This window comes from Anser anser (genome assembly GCF_964211835.1).
Source record: "Anser anser genome assembly, chromosome: 12".
In the NCBI taxonomy this organism is placed as follows: domain Eukaryota; kingdom Metazoa; phylum Chordata; class Aves; order Anseriformes; family Anatidae; genus Anser; species Anser anser.
The window spans coordinates 11,742,628-11,765,153 of record NC_139733.1 but is presented as its reverse complement, the minus strand read 5'-3'; the positions used below and the strand labels follow the sequence as shown (position 1 = coordinate 11,765,153).

The following is a 22,526-nucleotide window of genomic DNA, read 5'->3' as shown; positions in this document are numbered from 1 at the left end:
AGCTGCGCCCCTGCCCGGGGCTTCACTGGCAGCACACGGAGAGGGGAGAGCAGAGAGCTGGTGCCGAGCCCGGAAAGGGAGCGCAGGAGGAAGAGAGAAGCGGAGGAGCCACGGGAGACTTACTACACGCAGACCTTATCTCCTTTGGGTCCTCGCTCGCCCTCGGCACCCGGCTCACCCTGCAGGGAGGAGGAGGAGGAGGAGGAAGAGGGGATGTTGCCAGCCTCACGTGCTGCAGCTGGGATGCCCACCCGCTGTCCCCTGCCCCGGCCCAGCTCGTCGCAGCTGTGGGGTTGTCACATCGTTCCCAAACAGCTCCGGGGGGCTGGCTCCGTTGTCACCCTGCTCCTTTCTCCCCGGGCACTCACCTTCGCTCCCTTGGGTCCGGGGGGGCCGCGCTCCCCTGGGAAGCCCATCAGGCTGCCCTCCATCACATCTGCCTGCGGGCACAGCGCCGTCAGGGCCGGCACCCAGGGGACCCCCGGGAGGTCCCCCAGTGGCACAGCCCTCCCTGAGCCCCTGTGCCGGGGGGCCAGACGTGGACGCCCACCACAGAGGCACCAACTGGCACCTCTTGGAGAGGGTCCCCGGCAGCATCCGTCACCTACCTTGGGCCCTGGGGGGCCTGGGGGGCCTGGCAAGCCATCTCTGCCCTAGCCATAAGGAAAATAGGGGGAGCATCAAAGGGACAGCGGAGGAAAACGGGGCAGAGCCAGCCCTTGCGTGGCTGACCCTGGCCCCCATGGGGCAGCCCTGTGCCCCCCGGGGATCTCCCCATCACAGCAGCGGGGGACAGAGGGGGGACACTGGGACGCTGTCCTGGTTTGGGCTCACCTGCTCACCCCGGTCGCCCTTCTCACCCCGGTCGCCCTGGGGAAAGGAGGCAGTGGGAGGTCACGGAGCTGTCCCCAAGCACGGGGGCCAGGTCCCCCAGCCCGCACCCCCTCACTCACCTTCTCGCCGGGCCGCCCGGCCTCCCCCAGCTCCCCGGCCCGGCCCGGCACCCCCGGGATGCCCGGCTTGCCAGGCTCCCCCGGCTGCCCGGGCGGCCCCTCGGGGCCCCGCTCGCCCACAGCCCGGCCTGCAGGGCCCTGGGGGCCGGGGGCGCCTTGGTCCCCTTTGTCACCTTTGGGTCCTCGCTCACCGGGGAAGCCTAAGGAGCCCTGCAAGAAAAAAAAACACGCAGGGCTGCCAGAGCCAGGACCGTGCCAGGCTGTGGGGTGGGCACCCCAAGATGCACAGATCAGAGCTAGACGGGAAGGGGGACACGGGGCTGTGAATTTGGGCACAGCAGGGGGCTGGGAAGGTGCCCACAGGAGCCCCCGGAGCCCAGCAGCTCTCACCTCCCGTCCCGGGGGGCCCCTCTCTCCTGGCTCCCCCCGGCTGCCCTTCTGCCCCCGCAGCCGTTCGGACACGGGCAGAAACGAGTCCGAGCTCCCGTCGTAGGCACCCGTGAGCTCCTTAAGGGATGAGACCTGGGAGGGAGGAAAGAGGCACGGCTCAGGGGGTCGTGCTCCCCAGTCACGGCGCCATCCCCAGCCCCGCCAAGCGCAGGGCAGCTCCCAGCCTGCCCACCTTGATGCCGAGGGCTTCCAGGCTACGCTCGACGTTCTGCAACAGAAGGACATTAAACAGGGAGCTGGCGTCGTGCCGCTGCCACCGCTGGGGCTCTGGGGGCTCCTCCAGCCCCGTGGGGTGGTGGTGGGGAACTCACCACTGCAGTCCCGGGGTCACCGCGGATGCCAGGTCGCCCCTATATTTAGGGTGAGAGGGAATGAGATGTACGGCGGGCAAGGGGAGCAGGCTGGTGCTGCCCTCAGTAGGTTTCAGAGTTAACATCCATGAGGTGCTGCCTAGGCAGGGCTGCGGTTCTCTGGGGTGCTCCCAGCTTCCTGGGCTCAGTGCTGGGTACTCACCGGCTCCCCTCGCGGTCCAGGCTCCCCTGGGTCCCCCTGAAATACAGCAGAGGTGTCGGGGGGAGCAGGGGCCCCAAAGGACTCGTCCCTTGGGGCGTGGTCCCCCCCAGAGCTTTGCCATGGAGGGCTGGGGTCAGGAACACACCTACCTTGGGTCCAGCAACCCCGCGGAGGCCCGGTGACCCCTAGAAGACACGGAGGGGACACGATGGCACCCACGGACACGGGGCAGTGCCCCAAGGCAGCCGTGGGGCAGGGGTCCTGCTGGCCCCGGGTGGCACCGAGGGCTTGGGGACTACAAACCTGGCCTGGGGGGCCGACCTGCCCAGGGATGCCGGGGAGGCCAGGGGGGCCGGGGGGCCCGGGCACGCCGCTGTCCCCCTGCTCACCCTTGGCACCGCTGCGGCCCTGCCAGGAGAGCGGTGTCACCCCGGGACACGGGTGCCCAGGCACTGTCCCCAGCGGGGACACCCCACCGCCACGCGGGGCAGCGGGGGAGCCCCAGCTCGGAGGTACTCACGTCTCTGCCAGGGGCCCCGGCATCGCCTTTATCGCCCTGGCATTGCGAAGGGAAAAAAAATAAAAAATAAAATAAAAAAAGAGAAAAAGAGAAAAAGAAGAAAAGGACTCAGAAGGTTGCGTCCCCAGCCCCAGAGCCCAGGAAATGGGGTGCCCACTGTGGGCACGGGGACGGCCCAGGGCTCTGCTCCTCACCTTCCTCCCGTCCTCTCCTGGTGTCCCGTCTTCTCCCTGCAGATGGAGGCTGTGAACCAGTGCCAGACCCCAGTGCCCGACCCCAGTGCCCCTGCCATGGGCACTGGGTGGCACAGGGCTGGGGCCCGTCGCCCCACACCCCCCTCACCCTCGTGTCTGATTGGGGTTTCCAGCCCTCAGGGTCCCCGGGGGTGCCCCGAAGCCAAGCCCCGCTCCCCTACTCACGTTCTTGCCGTTGAGGCCAGGCTTGCCATCGTCGCCGGGTTTGCCCTGGTGGGAAGCAGAGGCGGTGAGGGACCCCCCCCCCAGAACAGGGAGCCAGGGGGGCTCCAGGCAGACAGAACCAGCTGGGAGCAGCCACAGAGGGCACGGGGCAGGGCGCGTCCCCGCGGCGCAGGGCGTTTGGTACTCACGGGGAGGCCGGGCGGCCCCAGGGGTCCCACGGCGCCAGGCGGGCCCTGCTCCCCACGCAGCCCCGGCAGCCCCTGCGGGGAGAGGAGACAGGGGGAGGCCTCTGCAGCCGAATTTGGGAGGAGGGAGCAGGGCCGGGGACGGCGGCGCTGTACCCGGGCTGGGGACGGTCCCGCTGTGCGGCCCCAGAACAGGGAGCACGGGGCGGGACCGCAGTGCCTTGTGAGGGCGATGTCCCCAGCAGGAGCACAACCCCAACCCGCGCTCCCAGGAGGTACTTACATCCCGGCCGGGGTCCCCCTGCTTCCCTGGGTCCCCCTGCGGACAAGAAGGATGTGAGGGAGAGCCCTTTGCCACAAGCATCTCCATCCCGAAGCAGAGGACGTGCGGTGGGACGGTTCCTCTGCTCCATCACCTCCTCCGGCCCCTGCAGCCCCCACTCCCGGTGCGCCCCCCCCCCCAGCTCCACGCTCACCCTCAGCCCGGGGGGCCCTGGGGGCCCAGGTTTCCCTTCCAGCCCGTTGCGGCCGTCCAGCCCCGGTGGGCCACGCTCTCCCTGTAAGGAGAAAAAAGAAAAAAAAAGACTCAGGATGCTTTCTCCAGCCTGAGAGCCTGGGCAGGGAGGTGCCACCACAGGCAGGGACGGGGGTGTCACAGGGCAGCCCCCAGCCCCTCACCTTCTCTCCTGGCAAGCCTCGGTCCCCAGGGTCACCCTGTGGGGTGGGAAGAGGAGGGAGTAAGCCCCTTGTCACCCCCAACAGGGGGCTGAGTAGGGCACGGACCCCGCCGTGGGGAAGGGGGCACTCACCCGTGTGCCAGGGGGGCCGCGGGGGCCCTCGATGCCCTGCAAGAGAGAAGCTGCTCAGGTGGGGCAGGGGGAGCCCCAGTGCCCACCTTTCACCCTCCAGCTCTCCAGAGCACCGCTCGCCTCAGTGCCCCATCGCCCCCCGCACCGGGCACCCCGCACGTACCCTCTCTCCCGGCAGGCCGGGGGGGCCGGTGTCACCCCTGGCACCCTTCGCTCCGTCCTCGCCGGGGTCCCCGGGGTCCCCCTGGGGGGGAAGGCACGGCAGTCAGAGAGCACTGCCTGGGGCCAGCACAGAAGGCACAGGTCCCACAGCACGATGCCGAGCGCCCGGTGCGGGCTGTTGGTTACCTTCTCGCCCTTCTCCCCTGCTCCTCCGAGCCCTGCATCCACCTGCGGGGCAGAGAGGGGCCATCAGAGCGGGCATTGACCCACCGATGGGGAAAGGGGTTTGGGCAGATCTTACTGTTCGTCCCGGGGGTCCAGGAGGCCCCTGCGAGAAGGGAGAGAGGAGGGGGTCAGCGGGACCTGCTGCATCCCAGGAGGGGACAGCAGGGCTGGTGGGGGACAGGCGGGTGGCTGCGTGCCGCCGGGGGGAGCGTCACTCACCGGCTCGCCACGGTCACCCTTGTTCCCTGGTGCTCCTGGGGCGCCCTGCAGGAGAGGGGATGGGCGGGGAGGGGATGAGGGTGCCCCCATGGGAAGAAGGTACCCCCATGGGATGAGGGTACCCCCACGGGGAGGGGACAAGGGTACCCATGGGGAAGGGACAGGGGGTACCCTCATGGAGAGGGTGCCACGGGCACGCCCACGGTGGTACTCACGTTTCTGCCTTCGGGACCCGGGTCCCCGAGGTCGCCCTTCTCCCCGGGGGGGCCGCGGTACCCGGGCAGCCCCTGGTTCGGGGGGCAGAGGGGGGCAGACGTCAGCCTGAGCCACCCGGGTGTCTCGCCCAGCCCCGGTCTCCCCGCCAGCCCGGCACTTACCCGCGGGCCCCTGTCTCCGGGTTTGCCAGGCAGGCCTGCTTCGCCCTGTGGGACAGATGAGGTGAGTGGGGTGGGGGGCAGAGGGGGGGCAGGGGGGGGCAGTGCTCTGGCAGGGCCCTCACTCACCGGGGTGCCTTCGTCACCTTTCTCTCCACGCTCGCCCTGAGGCACAGGTCAGCAGCAGCGGCCGGGGGACAAAAGGACAAGTCACCAACATCCCCATGTGCTGTCCCCCGCTAGCCCACCCCAAATCGGGGCCACGGCATCCCCCCCCCCAATGTCCCCCCGGCCCCCAGCCCCACGTACCTCCTTGCCACGCAGCCCCGTCTGCCCTGGTGTGCCCGCTCGGCCCGGCTCACCCTTCTCGCCCGGCTCCCCCGGGTCCCCCTAGGTTGGGGATGCAAGTGGGGAGTGGGTCAGGGTGCCACGGAGGGGGGGGAAAGGGGGAAAAGGGGCTCAGCACAGCACCCTCTGCTCCCCCAGGCACTACCCCTCCAGCGCCTGACGGATGGACAGACAGACAGACGGAGGGGCGATGCCTCCTGCAACGCCCTTACCTTGGGGCCGCTCCTGCCAGCAAGGCCAGGGATGCCCTGGGGGTCGCAGAAGGACAGCACGTGTTACGGGGGGCTGGGGTGGGTGTCGGGGTCAGACCCCCCCAGCCCCAGCCCCGCGGGCTCACCCGGACTCACCCGATCGCCCTGCTCGCCTTTGGGGCCGGCCGGGCCTGGGATGCTCAGACCAGGGTCACCCTAAACACAAAGGGGAGCAGCTTGGAGCAAAGGGACTGGCACCATGCGACAGCAAGGGGGTGCCCGGGGGGGCTGCGTGCCCCCATGCCCAGCCCCGGCAGTACTCACACGGGCACCTCTCTCTCCCACATCGCCCTTGGGGCCAGGAGGCCCTTCTGGTCCTGGGAAGCCTCTGTCACCCTGCAGCAGATGAAGTGCCACCATCAGCCCCCCCAGACCTCCCTTTTCCCCACCGTGTAGCTGGGGAGCAGCACGGGCGTCCCCATGGTGCTGACATCCAGCCCTGCCGTGCCCCGGGGACACCAACAAGGGGCAGGGACAGGGACAGGGACAGGGCTACCTTCTCTCCTCTGGCACTGGCCACGCTGGTTGCCTGGGGGAGAAGCGTTGGGACAGTGCTGGGCGCTGCCGCAGCTCCCTGTCCCAGGGATGGGGCGAGGTGCCGGGCAGCACCGCTTACCGGCTGGCCGGGCTCGCCGGGCGCTCCTGGATCACCCTGGGGAAACACGGGTGTGAGTGCTGGCCCCCTCCCCACGGCCCACAGCCCCCCGGCACCCTGCTTCTCCCTCACCTTCTCGCCCCGTGGTCCGGCTGGTCCCGGAGCTCCCTGGTGAGAAGAGGAGACCTCAGGGGGCTGGCGGTGCCCGGGGACACGCACCCAGGGCACGGCCACCCCGCCGTCCTCAGGGCGGCATCGCCACCGCCCATGCTCACCTCTCTGCCCGATGGTCCCGGCCGTCCTGGGGCTCCCACTTCACCCTGGAGGAAGAAAGAAAGACGAAGAGGAAGGTGCCAGGGACTGCATCTCCTAGGGAGGGCAGGCGTCGCCCCAGCATGGCCACGGCCCCCCAGCCCGCCTACCTTCTCGCCCTCAGGACCCGGCGCGCCACGGTCCCCCTGCGGAGCGAAGCAGAGGAGCGTCTCAGGCAGCCTTCCTCCCGCCCCACACGCTGCCCCAGGCCCCACGGATGAGGCAGGGAGCAGTGCTGATCCCCAAATCCCACCCGAGACTCCTGGCGGTCACCCAGGGCCACAGCCTCCCCAGTGCCACGGGGACCCCAGAGGTCACCGAAGCAGGCAGCCCCCGTCCCCACCTCACCTTCTCGCCCGTCTCTCCCAGCTCGCCTGGCGCCCCGCGGTCTCCCTGGCACAGAAGATGGGGTTGGGGGCTGGCAGGACCCGCAAGGGGTGGCACGGGTCCCCACACAGCCCCCGGGCCCCTTTTCTCCCCCCAGAGGGGCTGGGGGATGCGGGTGCACCGTGGGAGCGCCCTTCGGTCTCGTACCACTCACCTTCCTGCCCTGCTCCCCGGGCAGTCCCCGCGGGCCCTGCAGAGGAGGGCAGAGAAGATGTCACCTCCCGTGGGGGGAGGATGTCACCTCCCACCTTCCTTTGTCCTGGGACACTCACCCGGTCCCCTGGGTCCCCTGGGCGGCCGGGTGGCCCTGGCAAACCGTCCTCACCGTCACCCTGGGGGGCAGGAAAGCCGGCAGCACACCGTGAGATGGGGACGTGTGTCCCCGCCGCAGAGCCGGGGGGGGGGCCCACCACCCCCTTACCTTCTCGCCCTTGGGTCCAGGGGTGCCAGCAGGCCCCCGCGGGCCGGGGTCCCCAGGCAGACCCTACAAGAGAGCAGCGAGGGGACAGCTCAGCCCCTGGGGGCACCCGGCTGCCTGCGGCCCCGCTCCCCTTCGCTGGCCCAGGGGCCGGACTCACCGGGGGGCCTGGTTCCCCTCGGGGTGCTGCCCCATCCACAAGTCCGGGGGGGCCCTGCAGAGACAGGGGTGAGCTTGGTGAGCCTGGCGTGACAGCCCCACGGCTCAGCCCCTCCCAGGGAGGCTGAAGTGCCCTGGGACATCTTCACCCCCACTGAGGCATCGAGGGGGGCTGAGGAGCCAGGGGCACGTGGAGCCACTTACCCTCTCCCCTCGGTCACCCTTCTCCCCCTGCAAGGGTAAAAGCAAGAGGGTAAGGGTGGGTCTGGGCTCTCCTCATGCCTCACCCCCCCCCCAAATGATGGGGCAACGGCTCACAAGGGGCATGGATGATGGAGGGGGGCACGGAGAGCAAACACGGCAAGGAAGGAGCCGCGCAGCACCGGGAGCATCACGTTAGGGGAGCAGCTTCAAGCTGCCGGCTGTGCCTCTGTCCCCATGCAGCACTGGGGGGCACGTACCTTTACAAAGTCTCCCGGAGGTCCCGGTGGCCCCATGGGCCCCGTGGGACCCAGAGGGCCTGGATCTCCAAAGGGCCCCCGTGGGCCAGGGCTGCCGGGGGGGCCAGGGTTGCCCTGGAGGGGAGAGATGCTCCATCAGCTGGGGGGGCACGGGGTGCGGGTGGAAACCCCCCCAGCATCCACACCCCCATCCATACCGGCATGCCCGGCTCCCCTTTCCGTCCGGGCAGACCCTGTCCTCCATCCACAATCACCCTGGGCTCTCCCTGAATGAGGGGAAAAATATAAAATAAAATAAATCGGCGTCCCCACGGATCCCACCATGTCCCTGGGGCAGGACAACCTGGGGTCTCCCCAGCACCACGCCCAAGGAGGTGCAGGTGGTGAGATGTCCCCCCACAGCCCCGTGCCCCTCACCTACCGGCTCGCCTTTTTCCCCCTTCAGGCCAGGAAGCCCCGTCGGTCCCCGCGGCCCCTGGGGATAAAAGGTGGGAGTGAGCAGGGGTTCGTGGGGGGCGCGGGGTTGGGGAGGATGGGGCCATACTCACAGGATCCCCCCGGGGGCCGGGGACGCCCTGGGTGCCCTGGAAAACAACAGCTCAGGAGGTGAAAGCACATCCCTGCCGGGATGGGGAGAGGGGATGGGGTGGGATGGGATGGGGATGGGGATGGGATGGGGATGGGGGCTCCAGCCAAGGCAGGACGGTCAGTACCTGCCCAGTACTCCTGGCCTGGGGGACACGCACTGGGGACAGCGGTGACCCCACCAGCCAAGGAGACCCCCTGGTGCCAGGAAGGGGTGAGCAGAGAGCTTGGAGCAAGCAGGGGAGGCTGGGTGATGGACAGAGCCATCAGTCGGGGCTGGATCGGTGCCGGCTCACCCACGGGGCCACCCACGGGGACACCCACACTCACCGGCTGCCCGGGGGACCCGGGGTTCCCGGGGCGGCCAGGGCTTCCTGGCCCCCCATCAGCTCCAGGGAATCCCTGCAGGGGAGAGAAGTGTCACAGCAGTGCCACAGGTGTCCCCAGCAGCGCTGGCCCCAGTGCCACCTTCCCTCTGCACACCGAGCTGGGGTGTGATGGAGCAGTGGGGCTCCCCCCAGCTCCCTCCTCACCAGGCGAATTTTGGGGGAGAGGATGGAGGGGCAGAAAGAGGCCCCTGGGGGCCAGGTCCCTGTGCCTGAGGACCCCGGGCTGTGCGGGTAGGGGGTTACTCACTCTGTCCCCCTTCTTTCCTGGCTGCTCGACGCTCTCTCCTGGTGGACCCCGTGGCCCTACAGGTCCTGGGGGGCCAGGCAGCCCGTGGCGGCCCTGGGACAGCAGAGAGGACAGGCTTGGTGGCAGGTGGTGGCCAAGGGACGCTTGTCCCCTCCACTGCTGCGGCAAGGGCTGTGCCGATCCCTGCCCCGGCACCCACCCGCCGGCAGGACAGGGGGACACGGGGGCTGTGATGTCCCCCACCTCCCCCCGCACCCCCAAGCAGGACATTACCGGCTCTCCGGGAGGGCCCGGCTGCCCCGTACGCCCTTGTGGCCCCTGTGGAGACAATGCCAGTGATCAGCATCCACTGCGGGCTGTCACAAGCAGGATTTGGGTCACAAAGACCCCCCCCAGCTACAGGGGGGTACCCCAAAACACTTACCGCCTCTCCAGGGTCCCCTTTATCACCCTGCAAGGGGACAGAGTAAAGGGGTGAGGGGCTGCACCCCTCTGCCAGCCCCACGCTCAGCCCCACACTGTGCCGATGCTGTGGGCGCGACGAGGAGTCCCCGGTGCCCGCTCAGCCCCCACAGCACGGGGACGCTCACCTTGGGGCACTGCACGGCGCAGGGCTTCGGCTCCGGCTCGGGCTGGTGAGACAAGGGGAGGACACGTCAACCTGGGGAGGAAAAGCCCTGCACCCTCCCCATGGGGGCTGCTCCCCCCAGGCGGCCCGGCCCCTCACCCTGGTGGAGATGATGGTGCAGAGGTCGTCGGTGAGCTCTCCCTCCAGCTCCTGCAGCGCGCCGCGGCTGGGGAAGACGAAGCGCGGGTCCTCGGCCGTCACCATGCGCCGCAGCTGCTCCCGGTCTGCCCCCTCCAAGCCCACCGCCAGCACCCGCACCCCTGCGCCAGCAGCACCCTCAGCACCTGAGCTGGAGCACCCGGGGGGGCCCCAACCCGTGGGGATCCCATCCTGCAGGGACCCCGTCCCCCCTCACCCGCAGCCTTGATGTCCCTGGCCGCAGCGATGGCATCGTCCCCAGAGGGGCCGTCGGCCAGGACCACCAGCACCGCCGGCACGCCGGGCCGGCGCCCCGCGCCGGGGCTCAGCAGGTAGGTCCTGGCGAAGGTGATGGCTGCTCCTGGGGAGGGAAAAAGGACGAGGGGGTGTTAACAAGGTCCCGCGGGCCGCTGCCCCAGCCCCAGCTCGTCCCCTCACCGATGGCGTTGCCGCTGGGCTCCTCGTAGCGCATGGTGCGGATCTGCTCCAGCACGGCGGGCAGGTCGCTGGAGCGGTTGAGGAGCAGCCAGGGCAGGCTGCGGTAGCTGTAGGTGGCCAGGCCCACCTGCAGGGTGTGGGAACCACAGAACGGCTCGGGTTGGGACCCTAAAGACCCCCCCGGCTCCAACCGCCTGCCATGGGCACGGCACCTCCCACCAGCCCAGGCTGCCCCCAGCCCCCTCCAGCCTGGCCTGGGGCACCTCCAGGGATGGGGCACCCCCAGCTCCTCTGTGCCAGTGCCTCGCTACCCTCGAGTGAAGAATTTCCTCCTAACATCTAAACTCCTGGTTAAAACCATTCCCCCTTGTCCTATCATCATCTGCCCGAGTAAATAGCCGCTCTCCACCTTTTTCATAAGCCCCCTTTCAGTACCAAAAGGGACAGGGGTGGCACCACCGCTCCCCACCACCACGGCAGCCCCGTACCTGGGTGCCATCGGGGCCCAGGCGTCCCAGGGCAGTGACGGTGTTGGAGAGGAGGCTGCGCACGGCGTCGGCACCGGAGGAGCTGTCACGGGTGCCATGCACCAGGAAGACGATGTCACCTCGGGCGTCCCTGCAGACTGCGAGAGGAAGGGGTGAGGCAGCCACCAGCACAGGGCCATCACCGCCCCGCATCGTCCCCCGGCACCCGGCGGTACCTGGGCGCTCGCTGACGGAGGTCTCGGCCCCCGGCGCGCTGCCGAGGAGCGGGCGGATGGTGAAGGTGTAGCGCTGGCCCAGGCGCAGCCTGGAGACCTGCTGGGAGCTGGCGGTGCCCGGCAGTGCCCGCTGTGCCTCGCCGCCGGCTGCCACCCATGGAGAGTCAGCAGGGATGGGGATGGGGACAGCAAGCCTCCCCTGGGGACAGCAAGCCCCCCCTGGGGACAGCAAGCCTCCCCCCAAGCCACGTGCCCGCCTCACCTGCAGGAGGGCTCCAGGACAGGACGTACCCAGAGGCACTGGGGACAGGGGTCCAGGTGAGCGTCACAGAGTCTCTCCGCACGTCGGTCACCCGCAGGCTGGTGACACGGCCGGGGGCAGCTGCCGAGGGGGAGAATGGGGTGTCCCGGCCCCATGGGGTAGCCCCCGTCCCTCTCCCGACCTCCCACCCACCACCCTTCTCCATCCTGAGACTGGGTCCCCGTGGTGGAGGGGCGATGCTCCCTCGGCCCCACGCAGCCCCTTACCGGTGACGGCGGTGACGGTGACGGGCGAGCTCTCCCGGCCGCCCACCACGCTGGTGATGCTGACATGGTAGCGCCGACCGGGCTCCAGCCCCCCCAGGTCGTAGGAGCTGGAGGCGGCCGGGAGCTGCTGGCTGCGCTGGGGCCCTCCTGCATGGGGACAGAGAGATGAGGGGCCGGGGGACGGCGTGGCCGTGCAGGACGGGGACAATGCCGCACTCACCCTCGGCCGGGCGCCAGGTCAGCCGGTACCCGGTGCTGCCGGCCACTGGCACCCAGGCCAGGCGCAGGCGCTGCTCCGAGGCCTCCGTCACCTGGAATCCGCTGATGGGGGGCACCGGGGCTGCCTCCGCTGCAGGGAGAGGGGCAGGCATTAGGGCAGGGTTTAGGGCACCCCGCCGGAGTGCTGTCCCCGTCCCCCGGAGCTCACGGGTGGTGACGATGATGGAGACGGGATTGCCCTCCCGGTTGCCGATGAGCGCCGTGACCTTCACGGTGTAGGAGACGCCTCCCTCCAGGTCGGGGATGTCGAAGGAGCTGATGTGGCCGGGAACCCGCTGGCTGCTCTCCGAGCCCCCTGCCGAGGACCACGAGTCAGCCCCGGACCCTGCCACCATCAGAGCCTGTCCCCATCCCCTGTCTCCATCCCACGGTACCGTCCCTGCGGCTCCACACCACGCGGTACGCGGTGGCTCCCGGCACGCCGACCCAGGTGACACGGGCAACGTTGCTCCTGGACGACTGCACCTCCAGCCGGGACACTGTCCCCACCTGCTCGGGCGCTGTGTGACAAGGGGAAGGGCCACTGTCACTTGTGCCCATGGCAAATGGCACAGCTGGCATCAGCAAGCAAGGGGCTGCCTCACCTGTCCGCCCCGTGGTGGTGACAGGGGGACCCTCACGGCCATCGACGATGGCAGAGACACCGACGGCATAGACGGTCCCAGCTCGCAGCCCCTCAATGGTGAAGGTGGTGGGGTCGGCAGGGAGGAAGCGGGATTGCTCCTGGCCTAGGAGAGACAGCCGGGGTGGGGAGGGCTCCCACAGCATCACCACCCCACCCCGCAGCCCCCACACTCACCGTCACTGGCCCGCCACGTCAGCCGGTAGCCCCCGGCGCCCGGCAGCCCCCTCCAGGTGACCTGCAGCTGGCTGGGACCGGCCTCCGTCACCCGCAGCTCGGAGATGCTGCCCACCGCCGGGTACTCTGCAGCGCCCGATGGCACCGGGGCATCAGCACGGGGCCACCCCCAAGGGCCCCATGGCCACCCTGGTGCTCAATGGGGACAGCACAGCGGGGGGAGCAGGCAGCGTGGACTTACTGACGCGGATGTTGAGCGTGTCGGCGCTGCCCTCCCGGCCACCCACGAGGGCTGAGACACGCACCAGGTAGGTGACACCTTCCCGGAGGTCACCCAGCTCCAGCGCCGTCTGGCCGCCTGGGACACGCCTCGTCCTCTCCGTGCCATCTGCCGGGAGGAGGGCGGCCGCAGGAGCCTCAGCACCGGCCGAGGTCCCCAGTGCTGTCACCCCAGCGGTGCCCCCCCAGCGGTGCCCCCCCATCCCCATCCCGCCGGCTCACCCTGGGCGTTGCGCACCGTCACTTTGTACTCGGTGGCGCCGGGGACGCCGGTCCAGCCCAGCCGTACCCTCCTGCCCATGTCCTCGAGGAGCCGCAGGTCCGTCACGGCGCCCACGGGCACCTCCACGCCTGCAAGGGGACACGGTGAGCTGGAGCCAGGTGGCATTGCTGTCACCCTGTCCTATGCCTGGGCTGGGACTGGTGATATGGGAGTCGTGTGGCTCTGGTCCCAGCTTGAGCATGCCACGAGTGATATCTCAGTCCCAGGGCACTGCTAACGAGGCTGGGGACAGCCCCAGGGCCACTCACCCGTCTGGAAGGTGGTGACAGGGGTGGCCACCTCCCCGCCATCGTAGAGTGTGTAGAGGGTGATGCGGTACTCGGTGCCCGGCTGCAGCCCCGTCAGCTGGTAGCTGCTGACGCTGCTGGGCAGCGACACCGTCCTGGGGGGCTCCGGTCCTGCGGGGATGGCAGTGTCACCGTGGGCTGCCAGCCCCGGGTCACATCGGGGACCGGGCGCCCCGAGCCCAACCTGTGGCTCTCTTCCACTCCAGGCGGTAGCCGCGGGCCTCGCGGAGGGCGACCCAGAGCACCTGGATGGCCGTGGGGCCCAGGATGTTGGTCCGCAGCGTCTGCTCCGCACTGGCCTCTGCAAACAGACCCGGTGGGCTGTGTCACCCTGTCCCCTTGTCCCTGCCCCGGGACGAGCCAGAAGCCAGAGGCGAGCAGGGGCCGAGCCCACCACGTACCCGTTCTCTGCCGGACGGAGGCCGCGGGCCCCTCCAGCTGCCCGAAGAGCGGGGCCACCGTCACCACGTAGTCCGTGCCGGCCTGCAGCCCCCCCAGCACGTGCGACGTCTGCCTGGCGTCCAGCTCCACCTTGCGCCGGTCCTGCCCTGCTGGAGGAGGAGGAGCGCCGGTGCCACCACCGCCCTCCCTTGTCCCCCTCTCTCCCTCGGGGACACCGGGGTTGGGGCCGGCACCTACCTGCGAGGGCAGCCCAGGAGAGGCGGTAGCCGGTGGCACCGGTGACGGGCTGCCAGGCCAGCAGCATGCTCTGCGCCGACACGTTGTGCACGGCCACGTGCTGCACGCCCGCCGGGCGCTCTGCGGGTGGGATGCGGCCGTCGTACCCGCGGATGGTGCCACCGAGCACCACTTTCCTCGCAAAACCGCCCAGTTTGGGGCGGCGCAGAGCGCTGCGCCCCCAGGTGCCGCACCGCCCCGCAGAGCTCCCCTCCCGAGCAGGCGGTGCCGGGCCCCCAGCGCCTTGCTTTTAGGGCCTGGAATGCTTTCTGCGGGTTAAGGCTGGCTGGGGCGGCTGAAGGGGTTGGGTTGCCAAAGTTGGAGGCTTTCAAAAGGTGTTTCCCCAGGGCCTCATCCCCAGCCCTGCCCGGAGATGCTTTCACCACCCTCTTCCCTTGTGGAAACCGCGGTTTCTTCCCAGAAAGCTCAGGACTTGAATTAAACAAGAAACTATGGGGGTTTTCATCCCCATTTTTACGTCACTTGGGGGAAAGCTCCTGTGGAGACACCTCCAGAAAGCTGCGAAGGAGCTGAAGGGGTGCGCCAGGAGCTGAAGGGGCTCAGAGCATCACCCCGCAGCCACCAGCCGTGCTCACCCCTCACCATGGAGGCAGCGACAGGCCAGGGAGGAGCCCTATCCACCCCCGGGGGCCCCCGAGGGGACCTGAGGAGCTGTCCCCGCTGCCCCCCGCCACTGCCGCGCCTGGGGACGGGCGCACGGTGCTTACGTGTCCGCGCAGTGAGGGTGGCCGTGGCCGCGGGCTGCTGCGCGTGGCGTGCCCGCAGCGTCACCACGTACTCGGTGTCGGGGCGCAGGTTGCTGAGGGTGGCTGACAGCGCGCTGGCCCCCAGGCTCCTCTCCTCGCCCTGGGCTGCTCCTGCAGGGGGACACAGAGGGGTATGAGCAGGGGCAGGGACACGGCCCGTGGCGGGCCCGGCAGGGAAGGGGTGTCTGCGGGCCGGCTCCTCGCCCTGGGGATGCCAGGCAGTGCCAGGGGTGGGGAGCACAGGGCGAGGCTGGGACGGGGGCCAGGCACGGGCACTGCAGCACCCGGGGGCAGGGAGGGCCCGCCAGGTGCAGCGGCACGGCCGGGGTGGGGGTCCGCCGCCCGCCCCCCACGTGCGCCCGTGGGTCACGAGCGCCCAGATGCGTGCCCCGAGCCCTTGGGGGGTGAGGGGGGTGGGGAGCCCCCACCCAGCCCCTGTGCGCCTGCGATCCCCGCACGCCCCGCAGCTGGGGTACAAGCACCGCCTGAACGCACGCGTGTGCACGCCCGTGTGCTCGCCGCAGTCCTGGCACACGCCCCAACCGCTCACCCAAGGGGGTCCGGGTGGTACCGTCCCCTCGTGGGGGGGGGACCTGTCCCCTCACCTTGCGCGGTGTAGCTGAGGACGTAGCCCTGCGGTGGCTCGGGGCCGGGCTGCCAGGCCAGGCGCAGGAAGGACGCTCCGGCCTCCACCACGCGGAAATCCAGCACGCCGGCACGGCTCTCTGGGGACGCGCGGGGACGGGGATGAGCCCCCATGGACCGCAGGCACCCAGCGCCTGCCTGGGCCCCACCGTGCCTCCCGGTGGGCGCTCAGGGGTACCCACGGGTACTCAGGGGAATTAAGGGGTACTCACGGGTGCGCGCCCGGCCCGACACCGACTCGCCGACGCTGTTGGCGTACTGGGCGATGACGGTGACCAGGTACTCCGTCCCCATGCGCAGCCCCCGCAGCACAGCGCTGGTCTCCCGGGGGCCCAGGCTCACCTGGGCAGGGGCAGAGTCACCCCGAGGCCAGGCAGGGGACCCTGGGGACCCCAAGCCGGCGCGGGGCTCACCTCCTGCCTCTCGGCCACGACGGGCTGCCCCAGCCCCGTCAGCGGGACGTGCTGCACCCTGTAGCCGGTGACGGGGCCGCTGGCCGGGGTCCAGCGGATGCGCAGAAGGTCAGGGCCTCGCTCCAGGATCTCCAGGTTGGAGGGGCCAGCGTGGCCTGGTCCGTCTGTGGGGGACAAGTCCCCGGGGGGGGCGAGGTCCCCAGGGGGGACCGACCCACAAGGGATGGGGATGAGGGTTTTATCGCAGCACCACGGCAGCTGCACTCAGAGCGGTAGCGAGCTCTGCCAGCAGCCCCATCCCAAACGGAGGAGGACGCGGGGGGGGTCCCGTACCCAGGGTGCGCAGGGTGCCCCCGGAGCTCGTGCACACCCGGCGCGTCATCAGCGGCACCAGCGTGCCCAGCAGCTTGAAGTCGCCGACGTAGTAGAAGAAGAAGTCGGTGGGTACCGAGGCCACGCGGACCAGCTCCTTCTCGTCGGCGTTCTTGATCCCTGGGGGGGTCGGGGGCAGCGGGTGAGGGCAGAAACCCCAGCCCCCACTGGGAGCCCCCCTCACCCGGTGGTGAGGGCAGCAGCTGGCACGCTGGGGACTCGCTCACCCACGGCGAAGACCTTGATGCCCTGGCTCTTCAGCTTCACAGACGACTGCTCAGCATCATCCTGGGACTTGCCGTCCGTGATGAGGATGCAGATCTGCAGGGCCAGGGGAGAGCCATGAGACTCAGCCCAGGCCCGTGCACCCCCTGGGGCATCCCAAATGCCCCCCTGTGTACCTTTGGGACCCCGGGCCGGACATGCGTGGGACCGAAGAAGTTGTCAGAGATGTAGCGAAGGCCAGCACCGGTCCGTGTGTTGCCACCCTTGTAGCTCAGCTGCTGGATGGCCCTCCGGACACCCGTGCCGTTGGCGTGCTGGGAGAAGGTGAATTCCACCCTGGGGGGCACAGGGGGACAGGTCACCCCCCAGCCCTGCGGTCCCCCAGCCCCACACCGTGTCCCAAATGGCTCACCGCGGCTCGTCGCTGTACTGCACCACGGCGAAGCGCACCGCCTTCTCGCCCACGGCGTGCACGAAGGGTGCCACCAGGTCCTCCATGAAGGCGCGGACGGCGCGGAAGTTGTTCCTGCCGATGCTGGATGAGCCGTCCACCAGGAAGGCGATGTCGGCCTCCAGCACGTCCTCGCACACCACTGCGGGACAGCACCGGTGCTCAGGGCACCTGCCCCCTCCGCACGGCTGGAGGGGGGCTGGCACCCCGGGTACCCCACGGCACGGGACCCCCAGACCTGTCCCCCATCCCTGTGCTCACATCACACCGGTGCCCCTTCCACAGCACTCCCCGTGCCCAAGCTCAAGGGCTTGGGGTGCTGCAGAGCCCTCAGGGAGGAGAAGCCGGGCCCCTTCTGCCCCCCTGCAGCCTGGTGCCCGGCGCTCAGCACCCACCTTGGCTCCTCTTCTGTGCCACGACAGCCGGGGGGCCCAGGAGCACGGCGAGGAGCAGGAGCCGGCCGCTCATCGTGGGAGCCTGCGGGACAGCGGGGACAGGGTGCTGCCGCCACTGCCCCGCGCCTCTGGGCACGGCGGTGCTGGGCGGGTGGGGCAGAAGCAATAAAAAGAAGTAAAATGCAATAAATGACAAACACGGAGAGCTGCAGAGCTGCCTGCTGCAGGATGCGGGCAGGATGAGCAGGCAGTGGATGGGAAAGCTGATCCACGGGGAAAACCACGTTAGGGAGCAGCCCCGCGTGGGAGCGCACAGCCACGTGCACGCCCAGCGCCTGGCCCCGCTCCAGCCCTCCCCGTGCCACCCATCTGGGCCCGGCCGTGGCCCCGCTCGCTGCGCGGTGCCCAGGACCAGCAGGATGGTGCCCAGACCAGGCGGGAGGCTGCCAGGCAGGGTGCAGGGTGCGCTCGGGCTCTTGCCTCCACAGGCCCGTCCCGCTGCCTCCTCCCGCGCGCCTTCCCAGCCTCGCCGTGCCTCGGTGCCGCTCGCCCCGCTGCTCCTGCCCGCCGGCACCCCGCACCCTGCCTGCGGCGGGGTGGCACAAGCGGGGTGCTCGACCCCGGGAATGGCAGTGCTGGGACGTGGGGTGCCCACGAGCACCCACACCCCGCTGCTTCCTGCGCTCCCAGCTGGGCATGGAGACGTTAGGGGTGCTGAGGTGCACAGCACCGACCCCGCACCGGGGCACTGCACCCAGCCTGGCCCCGTGGGACACCACCACGACCCGTCCGAGCGCAGGAGGCACGAGGAAGGCGAGGACCCTCGGATGCCCAAGCCCCCCGCGCACCTCTCCGCGGGGCCAGCGTGGGAACCCCGGCAGCGGGGTCAGAGCCCGTCCTCCGCGGCCCCCCCCGGCCCCCCCCACGGTGCCCCCCCCCGCCCTCAGCACCCAGCCTGCGGGCTGCGAGCCCCCACCTCCTCCCGGGGGCGCCGTGCCGAGCCGCTCCGTGCCGCTCCGTGCCGTGCCGTGCCGTGCCGAGCCGAGCGCAGGCGGCCCCCGGCGCTCCCGCCCCCTTTAATCGGGGCGGCCCGGAGCTCGGTGCCGCCGCCGGGGGGGGGTGTGGGGGGGGGGGCAACGGAGGGGGAGCCACGGCCCCCGCCCCGTCCCGCCTACCCCCCAAAAACAGGGCTTTTCCCACCCGCTCCCTTGGGAGGGCGGGGGCGCAGGGGGAATTTGGGGAGGAAGGCGGCTTTTTTTTTTTCTCGTTTTCCACCCCAAAATGCCCTGGGATCGGGGAAGGAGCAATGGGAACAGGCCCCCGCCGCCGCGCCCGACCCCCCCGCAGCCGGGCCGGGAGGGGTGAGCCCCCCCCCCCCCCCCCCCCCGAAGGCTTTTTTTCTGGGTTTCAGCAGCCCCAGTGCGGAGCTGGAGGGGCTCAAAGCCGTTTCCTCCCAGCATCTCCATCCCGGCTGGTCCCAGGGTGGTGGGGACAGCTGTGGGACAGCTGCTGGGGGGCACCGGCCCCGGGAAGCACCCTGGCAGAGGGCAGGGTTGTGGCAGCCTGGGCACAGCTCTCCCGGAAGGGCCTTGGCCAGGACCTTACCAGCCACAGGAGATCTGTGCCACAGCCCGTGGTCATCCCGGGGGGCTCAAACGCCTGCCCTGGAGCCAGCCGCGGGGTCCCTCCTGCCCCACATCTCCTGGTGCGAAGGGCAGAGGATGCTGGCGGCCGAGAGCTGCCCCAAGGCTGCTGGAGAGCCCCCAGCAGGGCATCTGCAGCTGGTGGGAGGGGGCAAAGCGAGAGGATGCCCAGCAAGGTGGGCAGGCTGGGGGACCTGGCTCTGGGGGACCCTGGCACCCCACAGTGCCCCAGCCTCACCTCCTGCCCACCGCAGGACCACGCATTAGGGTTTGGGCTCAGGTCTTGCCCCGATGGATGCCCCTCATGGGACCCCAGCTTCCCGTTGGTGCCTGTTCCTACCCAGGCGTACCCAGGCCGATGGGCACCAGCGTGCCCCGTGCAACCTCCCCGTGGCCCCAATGCCCCACGTACCTGTGCCCTCGCTGCCCCACTTGGGGACAGCGGCCCAGGGGCTCCCCTCTGACTGCAGGGGGGCAGCGGGCAGCTCCAGGGGCATCTTCCTGCGGGTGGCGAGGGGGTCCCCGGGGCCGCCTCGCAGCTGGGGGCCCGGGACAGGGCCACCTGCCACCCAGCGAGGATGCTCCAGGGCCGGCTGCAGGCAACTTTCCCAGGCACAGGCTGTTCCCAAGCAGGGGAGGAGCGGCGATGCCCCCTCTCCTCTTAAAGGCGCAGCAAGCAGCGCATCCCCTCCTCTTCATCAGCCATCCCCTCGTTGGGCCCCAGCCCCGGCCCCAAAACCTGGCCAAACTGCTCCAAAGACCACCGTGGCCACGGGTTTCCCCCTGCCCGGCCCACGCCCGTGGGTCCAGCCGCAGGTCCGGCATCCCCTGGTCAAGACCGTCTCCAAACCCTCCTCCCGCCAGAGCTCACTTAATGAAGGCAGGGCGGCCTGTCCCAATTAGACAAGGGGCTTCGTTAAACAGGGAGCCGAGGGGGCTGCCAAGGGCTCCGCGGCTGGCCCCGGGCCCGGCGCTGGCGGAGCAGCGGGCACGGGCGGCTCGGGGTCGCCCTGGCACACGGGGTGATGCTCGGAGGCTGCCCCAACCCCGGCAGCATGGCCGGCACCGGTGCAGGGTGGCCAGCAAGCCCTGCTGGCACGGGGACCAACTCACCAGCAGCATCCCCTGTGTGTTAACACAGGAGGGGGACACGCACGGGACCCCAAAATCAGGGCGTCCCTACCTGCAACACAAGGGGCTGGCGGCGCGCCCCGCATACCAGGGCTGGGGAAGGAATCTGCCTCCGTGGAGGGGCAGCACCAGGTGCGAGTGACTCACGCTGCTCGGGCTGCCGAGGGGTGCGCGAGCCCCTTTCCCCCCCCCAGGACCCTGCTGCAGGCAGCCCCTGCACCCTGCACCCACCAGCCCCACGCAGCTTTCTGCTCCCTGCCTCCTTCCAGCCTTCGTCCCCACAGCCCCCGGCCTGGCCTGCGCCCCACAGCCCCGCTGGGATCATCCTAGAAGGCTGCTGGTCCTTTCCCAAACCACGCAGGCTCGCAGCCAGCGCTTGCTCCTGCAGCCCACGCCCGGGGTTCCCCATCTCGCAGCTGGGCTGGCCCCAAAGGGGAGCACGTGGATCCCCCTCCGCTTGCGTTGATCAAAATGTGCAAGGCTGACCCTAATTCTAACCCCGATTCCAACCCAAATTCCAATTCTAATTCTAACCCTAATTCCAACCCTATTCCTAATCCCAGCCCCTCGCCCCTGCCCGCCGGGCACCGGTCTGAGAGCAGACACACGGAAAGCACCGGAGCGGAGCCTGCCCTGCCCCGCGCATGCCAGGCAGGCAGCCTCACCGCCGCGTGGTGGGAAGCGAGAGCAGATCTCTTTTCTGCAGCCCCAGGTGAAGTTTCAGCCCCAGGATTAGTGACTCACGCGGCACAGCTGGATGGGGCCGTGCAGGCTCGGGGCGCGGAGCCAGCTGCGCCCCTCTGCCCACCCCATCCACGGCCCTGTGTTCACACGCTGCAGGATTTGGGGCTTTTGGCTCCAGGACGAGGCTGAACCGGGGCTGTGGCTGCTCGGGGCTTGGCTACCAGTGGCCGAGGCTGGGTGCACGGGGCTGGGAGAGCTGCGGCCCCCCAGCAGGGTGCTGGGGGCTTCGTGAGCAGGGGCCACGGGGGCTGCGGGGCTGGCGCCGAGCGGGGAAGCAGCGCGGGGAGGAGGAGCTGGCCGGGCCGCAGGGGAAGGCGCCCGTGGCGGGGCTGGTTGGGACACGCTCCAGGAATGTCTCCCAGCACCGGCCCCCCCCCAGCAAACCCCGGGCACAGCTCTTCCATGCCCGAGGGGGCATCTCGGCGCACCCCGCCTGGAGTTGCCGCTCAGGTGGCAGACGGAGAGCCCCCTCCCTGCCCGGCGGCTGCGGGATGAGGGATGCACCCGTTTGTGGGGTCATGGGCACCCCGGGGGCAGCACTGGGATGTGGGTGAAGGGCAACGGAGACGTGGCCCCGTTTAGGTCCCCGTATGCCCGTGTCAGGGCTCCCCAGGGCTGCAGCAGAGGGGACGCCTGTCCCTGCCCATAAACTGTTGTGTCTGGAGGCTGCAGCCCAGATGCTGCCGCACACCAACCTCTCACGGAGCTGCGCTGGACCACGGCCAGCCCCCGCCGCCGACGTGGACGGGGCTCACGGAGGGAGCGGTGACAGCGCGGGGATGTGACCCCCCCGTGGCTGAGTCAGGAGGGATAAAGCAGCCCCGGTCGGGCTGACCGCAGAGGCGTGGGCTGTGCCGGCTCTCCAGGACAGCGAGGGAGGGGAAGCCAAGCAGCGATGGGAGCCTGCGATGGTCCCGCTGAGCACCAGCGGTGCTTTGCAACGGGTGCTGGGAAGGGAGGGTGACAGTGGGGACAAGAGCAGTGGGCGCTGGCAACCATCTGTGTGCGGGGCAGCTGCCACACGGGGCAGGAGGGTCCCAGTGTCACAAGCTGTCACCAGCTGCTTCCCGCAGGGGTCTCGGGGGGGGTGCCGGCAGCCGTGGGGACGCCCAGAGAGGCTGCTGGGGCTGGGGGGGGGCACAGGGAGGGTGGGAGCAGGCAGGGGCTGAAGTGTCCCAGGAGGGGACGTGCCCACGCTGCAGGGAGCGACCACCCACGCAGCCTGGCTCGTCCCAGAGGAATCCAGCTTGGGGCACAGGCTGCTCCCCTCCGCTCCCGGCCCCGCAGCCCCCACCCGCAGCAGGGAGCGGGCTCTGCAAAGTAACCCGACTTGTTCACAGGGATGGGGATGTGGGGCAGGGGGTGGACCGCAGGGACTGGGTGCAGCAAAGCTCCCCCAGCACCTCTGCACGGAGCCGGTGCTGCCTTTCCCCGAGCTGACGGTGCCGTGGGGTGCACGTCCCCAGCCACCTGGCACACCTCGCTACGTGCAGCCCCAGAACGAAACCTCAGACTTCTCCGCAGCAGCAAATTGCCTGCCCTGGGGGCACTTCAGTACAGCTGGGACTGCCAAGCCCTTGCTGGGTGCTTGCAAGCACCCACTGGGGTGATTTTGTGCACGATAAGGGACATGGGGACCCATCCGCGGTGCTGGAGCTGGCAGAGCAGAGCACTTTTTTCCCCCAGCTGCCTGCAGAAGGAGAAGGAGAGCGGGGGGGG

At 70.0% G+C, this 22,526-nt stretch overlaps 1 protein-coding gene across 8 annotated transcripts in view; it reads right to left on the bottom strand.

The window, feature by feature from the left end:
• Positions 1–21,822, bottom strand: part of COL7A1 (collagen type VII alpha 1 chain) — a 31,130-nt gene extending 9,308 nt beyond the window's left edge. For 4 of the 8 annotated variants that reach the window (XM_083795329.1, XM_083795331.1, XM_083795336.1 and 1 more), the window contains exons 1-78: positions 18,266–18,416; positions 17,290–17,371; positions 16,856–17,036; positions 16,620–16,779; positions 16,446–16,539; positions 16,180–16,338; positions 15,847–16,010; positions 15,646–15,775; positions 15,394–15,513; positions 14,750–14,899; positions 13,983–14,102; positions 13,745–13,894; positions 13,528–13,644; positions 13,305–13,454; positions 12,996–13,124; positions 12,736–12,882; positions 12,495–12,620; positions 12,280–12,423; positions 12,070–12,195; positions 11,844–11,990; positions 11,637–11,765; positions 11,417–11,563; positions 11,151–11,270; positions 10,889–11,035; positions 10,674–10,810; positions 10,186–10,312; positions 9,965–10,108; positions 9,709–9,869; positions 9,572–9,613; positions 9,406–9,432; positions 9,255–9,299; positions 8,982–9,074; positions 8,676–8,747; positions 8,309–8,344; positions 8,182–8,235; positions 7,958–8,026; positions 7,761–7,874; positions 7,504–7,530; positions 7,301–7,354; positions 7,144–7,206; positions 6,995–7,054; positions 6,877–6,912; positions 6,684–6,728; positions 6,446–6,481; positions 6,299–6,343; positions 6,156–6,191; positions 6,045–6,080; positions 5,925–5,957; positions 5,693–5,764; positions 5,525–5,584; positions 5,390–5,425; positions 5,139–5,219; positions 4,959–4,994; positions 4,833–4,877; positions 4,671–4,742; positions 4,456–4,500; positions 4,313–4,339; positions 4,198–4,239; positions 4,013–4,093; positions 3,850–3,885; positions 3,719–3,754; positions 3,517–3,597; positions 3,324–3,359; positions 3,044–3,115; positions 2,856–2,900; positions 2,631–2,666; positions 2,437–2,472; positions 2,220–2,324; positions 2,066–2,101; positions 1,917–1,952; positions 1,715–1,753; positions 1,576–1,611; positions 1,344–1,475; positions 954–1,163; positions 835–870; positions 609–653; positions 369–440; positions 135–179 (exon numbers count right to left, since the gene is read on the bottom strand). In XM_083795329.1, the coding sequence (XP_083651455.1) occupies positions 135–179; positions 369–440; positions 609–653; positions 835–870; positions 954–1,163; positions 1,344–1,475; positions 1,576–1,611; positions 1,715–1,753; positions 1,917–1,952; positions 2,066–2,101; positions 2,220–2,324; positions 2,437–2,472; positions 2,631–2,666; positions 2,856–2,900; positions 3,044–3,115; positions 3,324–3,359; positions 3,517–3,597; positions 3,719–3,754; positions 3,850–3,885; positions 4,013–4,093; positions 4,198–4,239; positions 4,313–4,339; positions 4,456–4,500; positions 4,671–4,742; positions 4,833–4,877; positions 4,959–4,994; positions 5,139–5,219; positions 5,390–5,425; positions 5,525–5,584; positions 5,693–5,764; positions 5,925–5,957; positions 6,045–6,080; positions 6,156–6,191; positions 6,299–6,343; positions 6,446–6,481; positions 6,684–6,728; positions 6,877–6,912; positions 6,995–7,054; positions 7,144–7,206; positions 7,301–7,354; positions 7,504–7,530; positions 7,761–7,874; positions 7,958–8,026; positions 8,182–8,235; positions 8,309–8,344; positions 8,676–8,747; positions 8,982–9,074; positions 9,255–9,299; positions 9,406–9,432; positions 9,572–9,613; positions 9,709–9,869; positions 9,965–10,108; positions 10,186–10,312; positions 10,674–10,810; positions 10,889–11,035; positions 11,151–11,270; positions 11,417–11,563; positions 11,637–11,765; positions 11,844–11,990; positions 12,070–12,195; positions 12,280–12,423; positions 12,495–12,620; positions 12,736–12,882; positions 12,996–13,124; positions 13,305–13,454; positions 13,528–13,644; positions 13,745–13,894; positions 13,983–14,102; positions 14,750–14,899; positions 15,394–15,513; positions 15,646–15,775; positions 15,847–16,010; positions 16,180–16,338; positions 16,446–16,539; positions 16,620–16,779; positions 16,856–17,036; positions 17,290–17,362 (6,489 nt within the window). In that variant the 5' untranslated portion in view covers positions 17,363–17,371; positions 18,266–18,416. Of the gene's footprint in view, positions 1–134; positions 180–368; positions 441–608; positions 654–834; positions 871–953; positions 1,164–1,343; positions 1,476–1,575; positions 1,612–1,714; positions 1,754–1,916; positions 1,953–2,065; positions 2,102–2,219; positions 2,325–2,436; positions 2,473–2,630; positions 2,667–2,855; positions 2,901–3,043; positions 3,116–3,323; positions 3,360–3,516; positions 3,598–3,718; positions 3,755–3,849; positions 3,886–4,012; positions 4,094–4,197; positions 4,240–4,312; positions 4,340–4,455; positions 4,501–4,670; positions 4,743–4,832; positions 4,878–4,958; positions 4,995–5,138; positions 5,220–5,389; positions 5,426–5,524; positions 5,585–5,692; positions 5,765–5,924; positions 5,958–6,044; positions 6,081–6,155; positions 6,192–6,298; positions 6,344–6,445; positions 6,482–6,683; positions 6,729–6,876; positions 6,913–6,994; positions 7,055–7,143; positions 7,207–7,300; positions 7,355–7,503; positions 7,531–7,760; positions 7,875–7,957; positions 8,027–8,181; positions 8,236–8,308; positions 8,345–8,675; positions 8,748–8,981; positions 9,075–9,254; positions 9,300–9,405; positions 9,433–9,571; positions 9,614–9,708; positions 9,870–9,964; positions 10,109–10,185; positions 10,313–10,673; positions 10,811–10,888; positions 11,036–11,150; positions 11,271–11,416; positions 11,564–11,636; positions 11,766–11,843; positions 11,991–12,069; positions 12,196–12,279; positions 12,424–12,494; positions 12,621–12,735; positions 12,883–12,995; positions 13,125–13,304; positions 13,455–13,527; positions 13,645–13,744; positions 13,895–13,982; positions 14,103–14,749; positions 14,900–15,393; positions 15,514–15,645; positions 15,776–15,846; positions 16,011–16,179; positions 16,339–16,445; positions 16,540–16,619; positions 16,780–16,855; positions 17,037–17,289; positions 17,372–18,265; positions 18,418–19,344 lie in introns of those variants that run through there. The other 4 variants (XM_083795333.1, XM_083795334.1, XM_083795330.1 and 1 more) reach the window with 3 other exon arrangements.
• Positions 21,823–22,526: the final 704 nt, after the last annotated feature.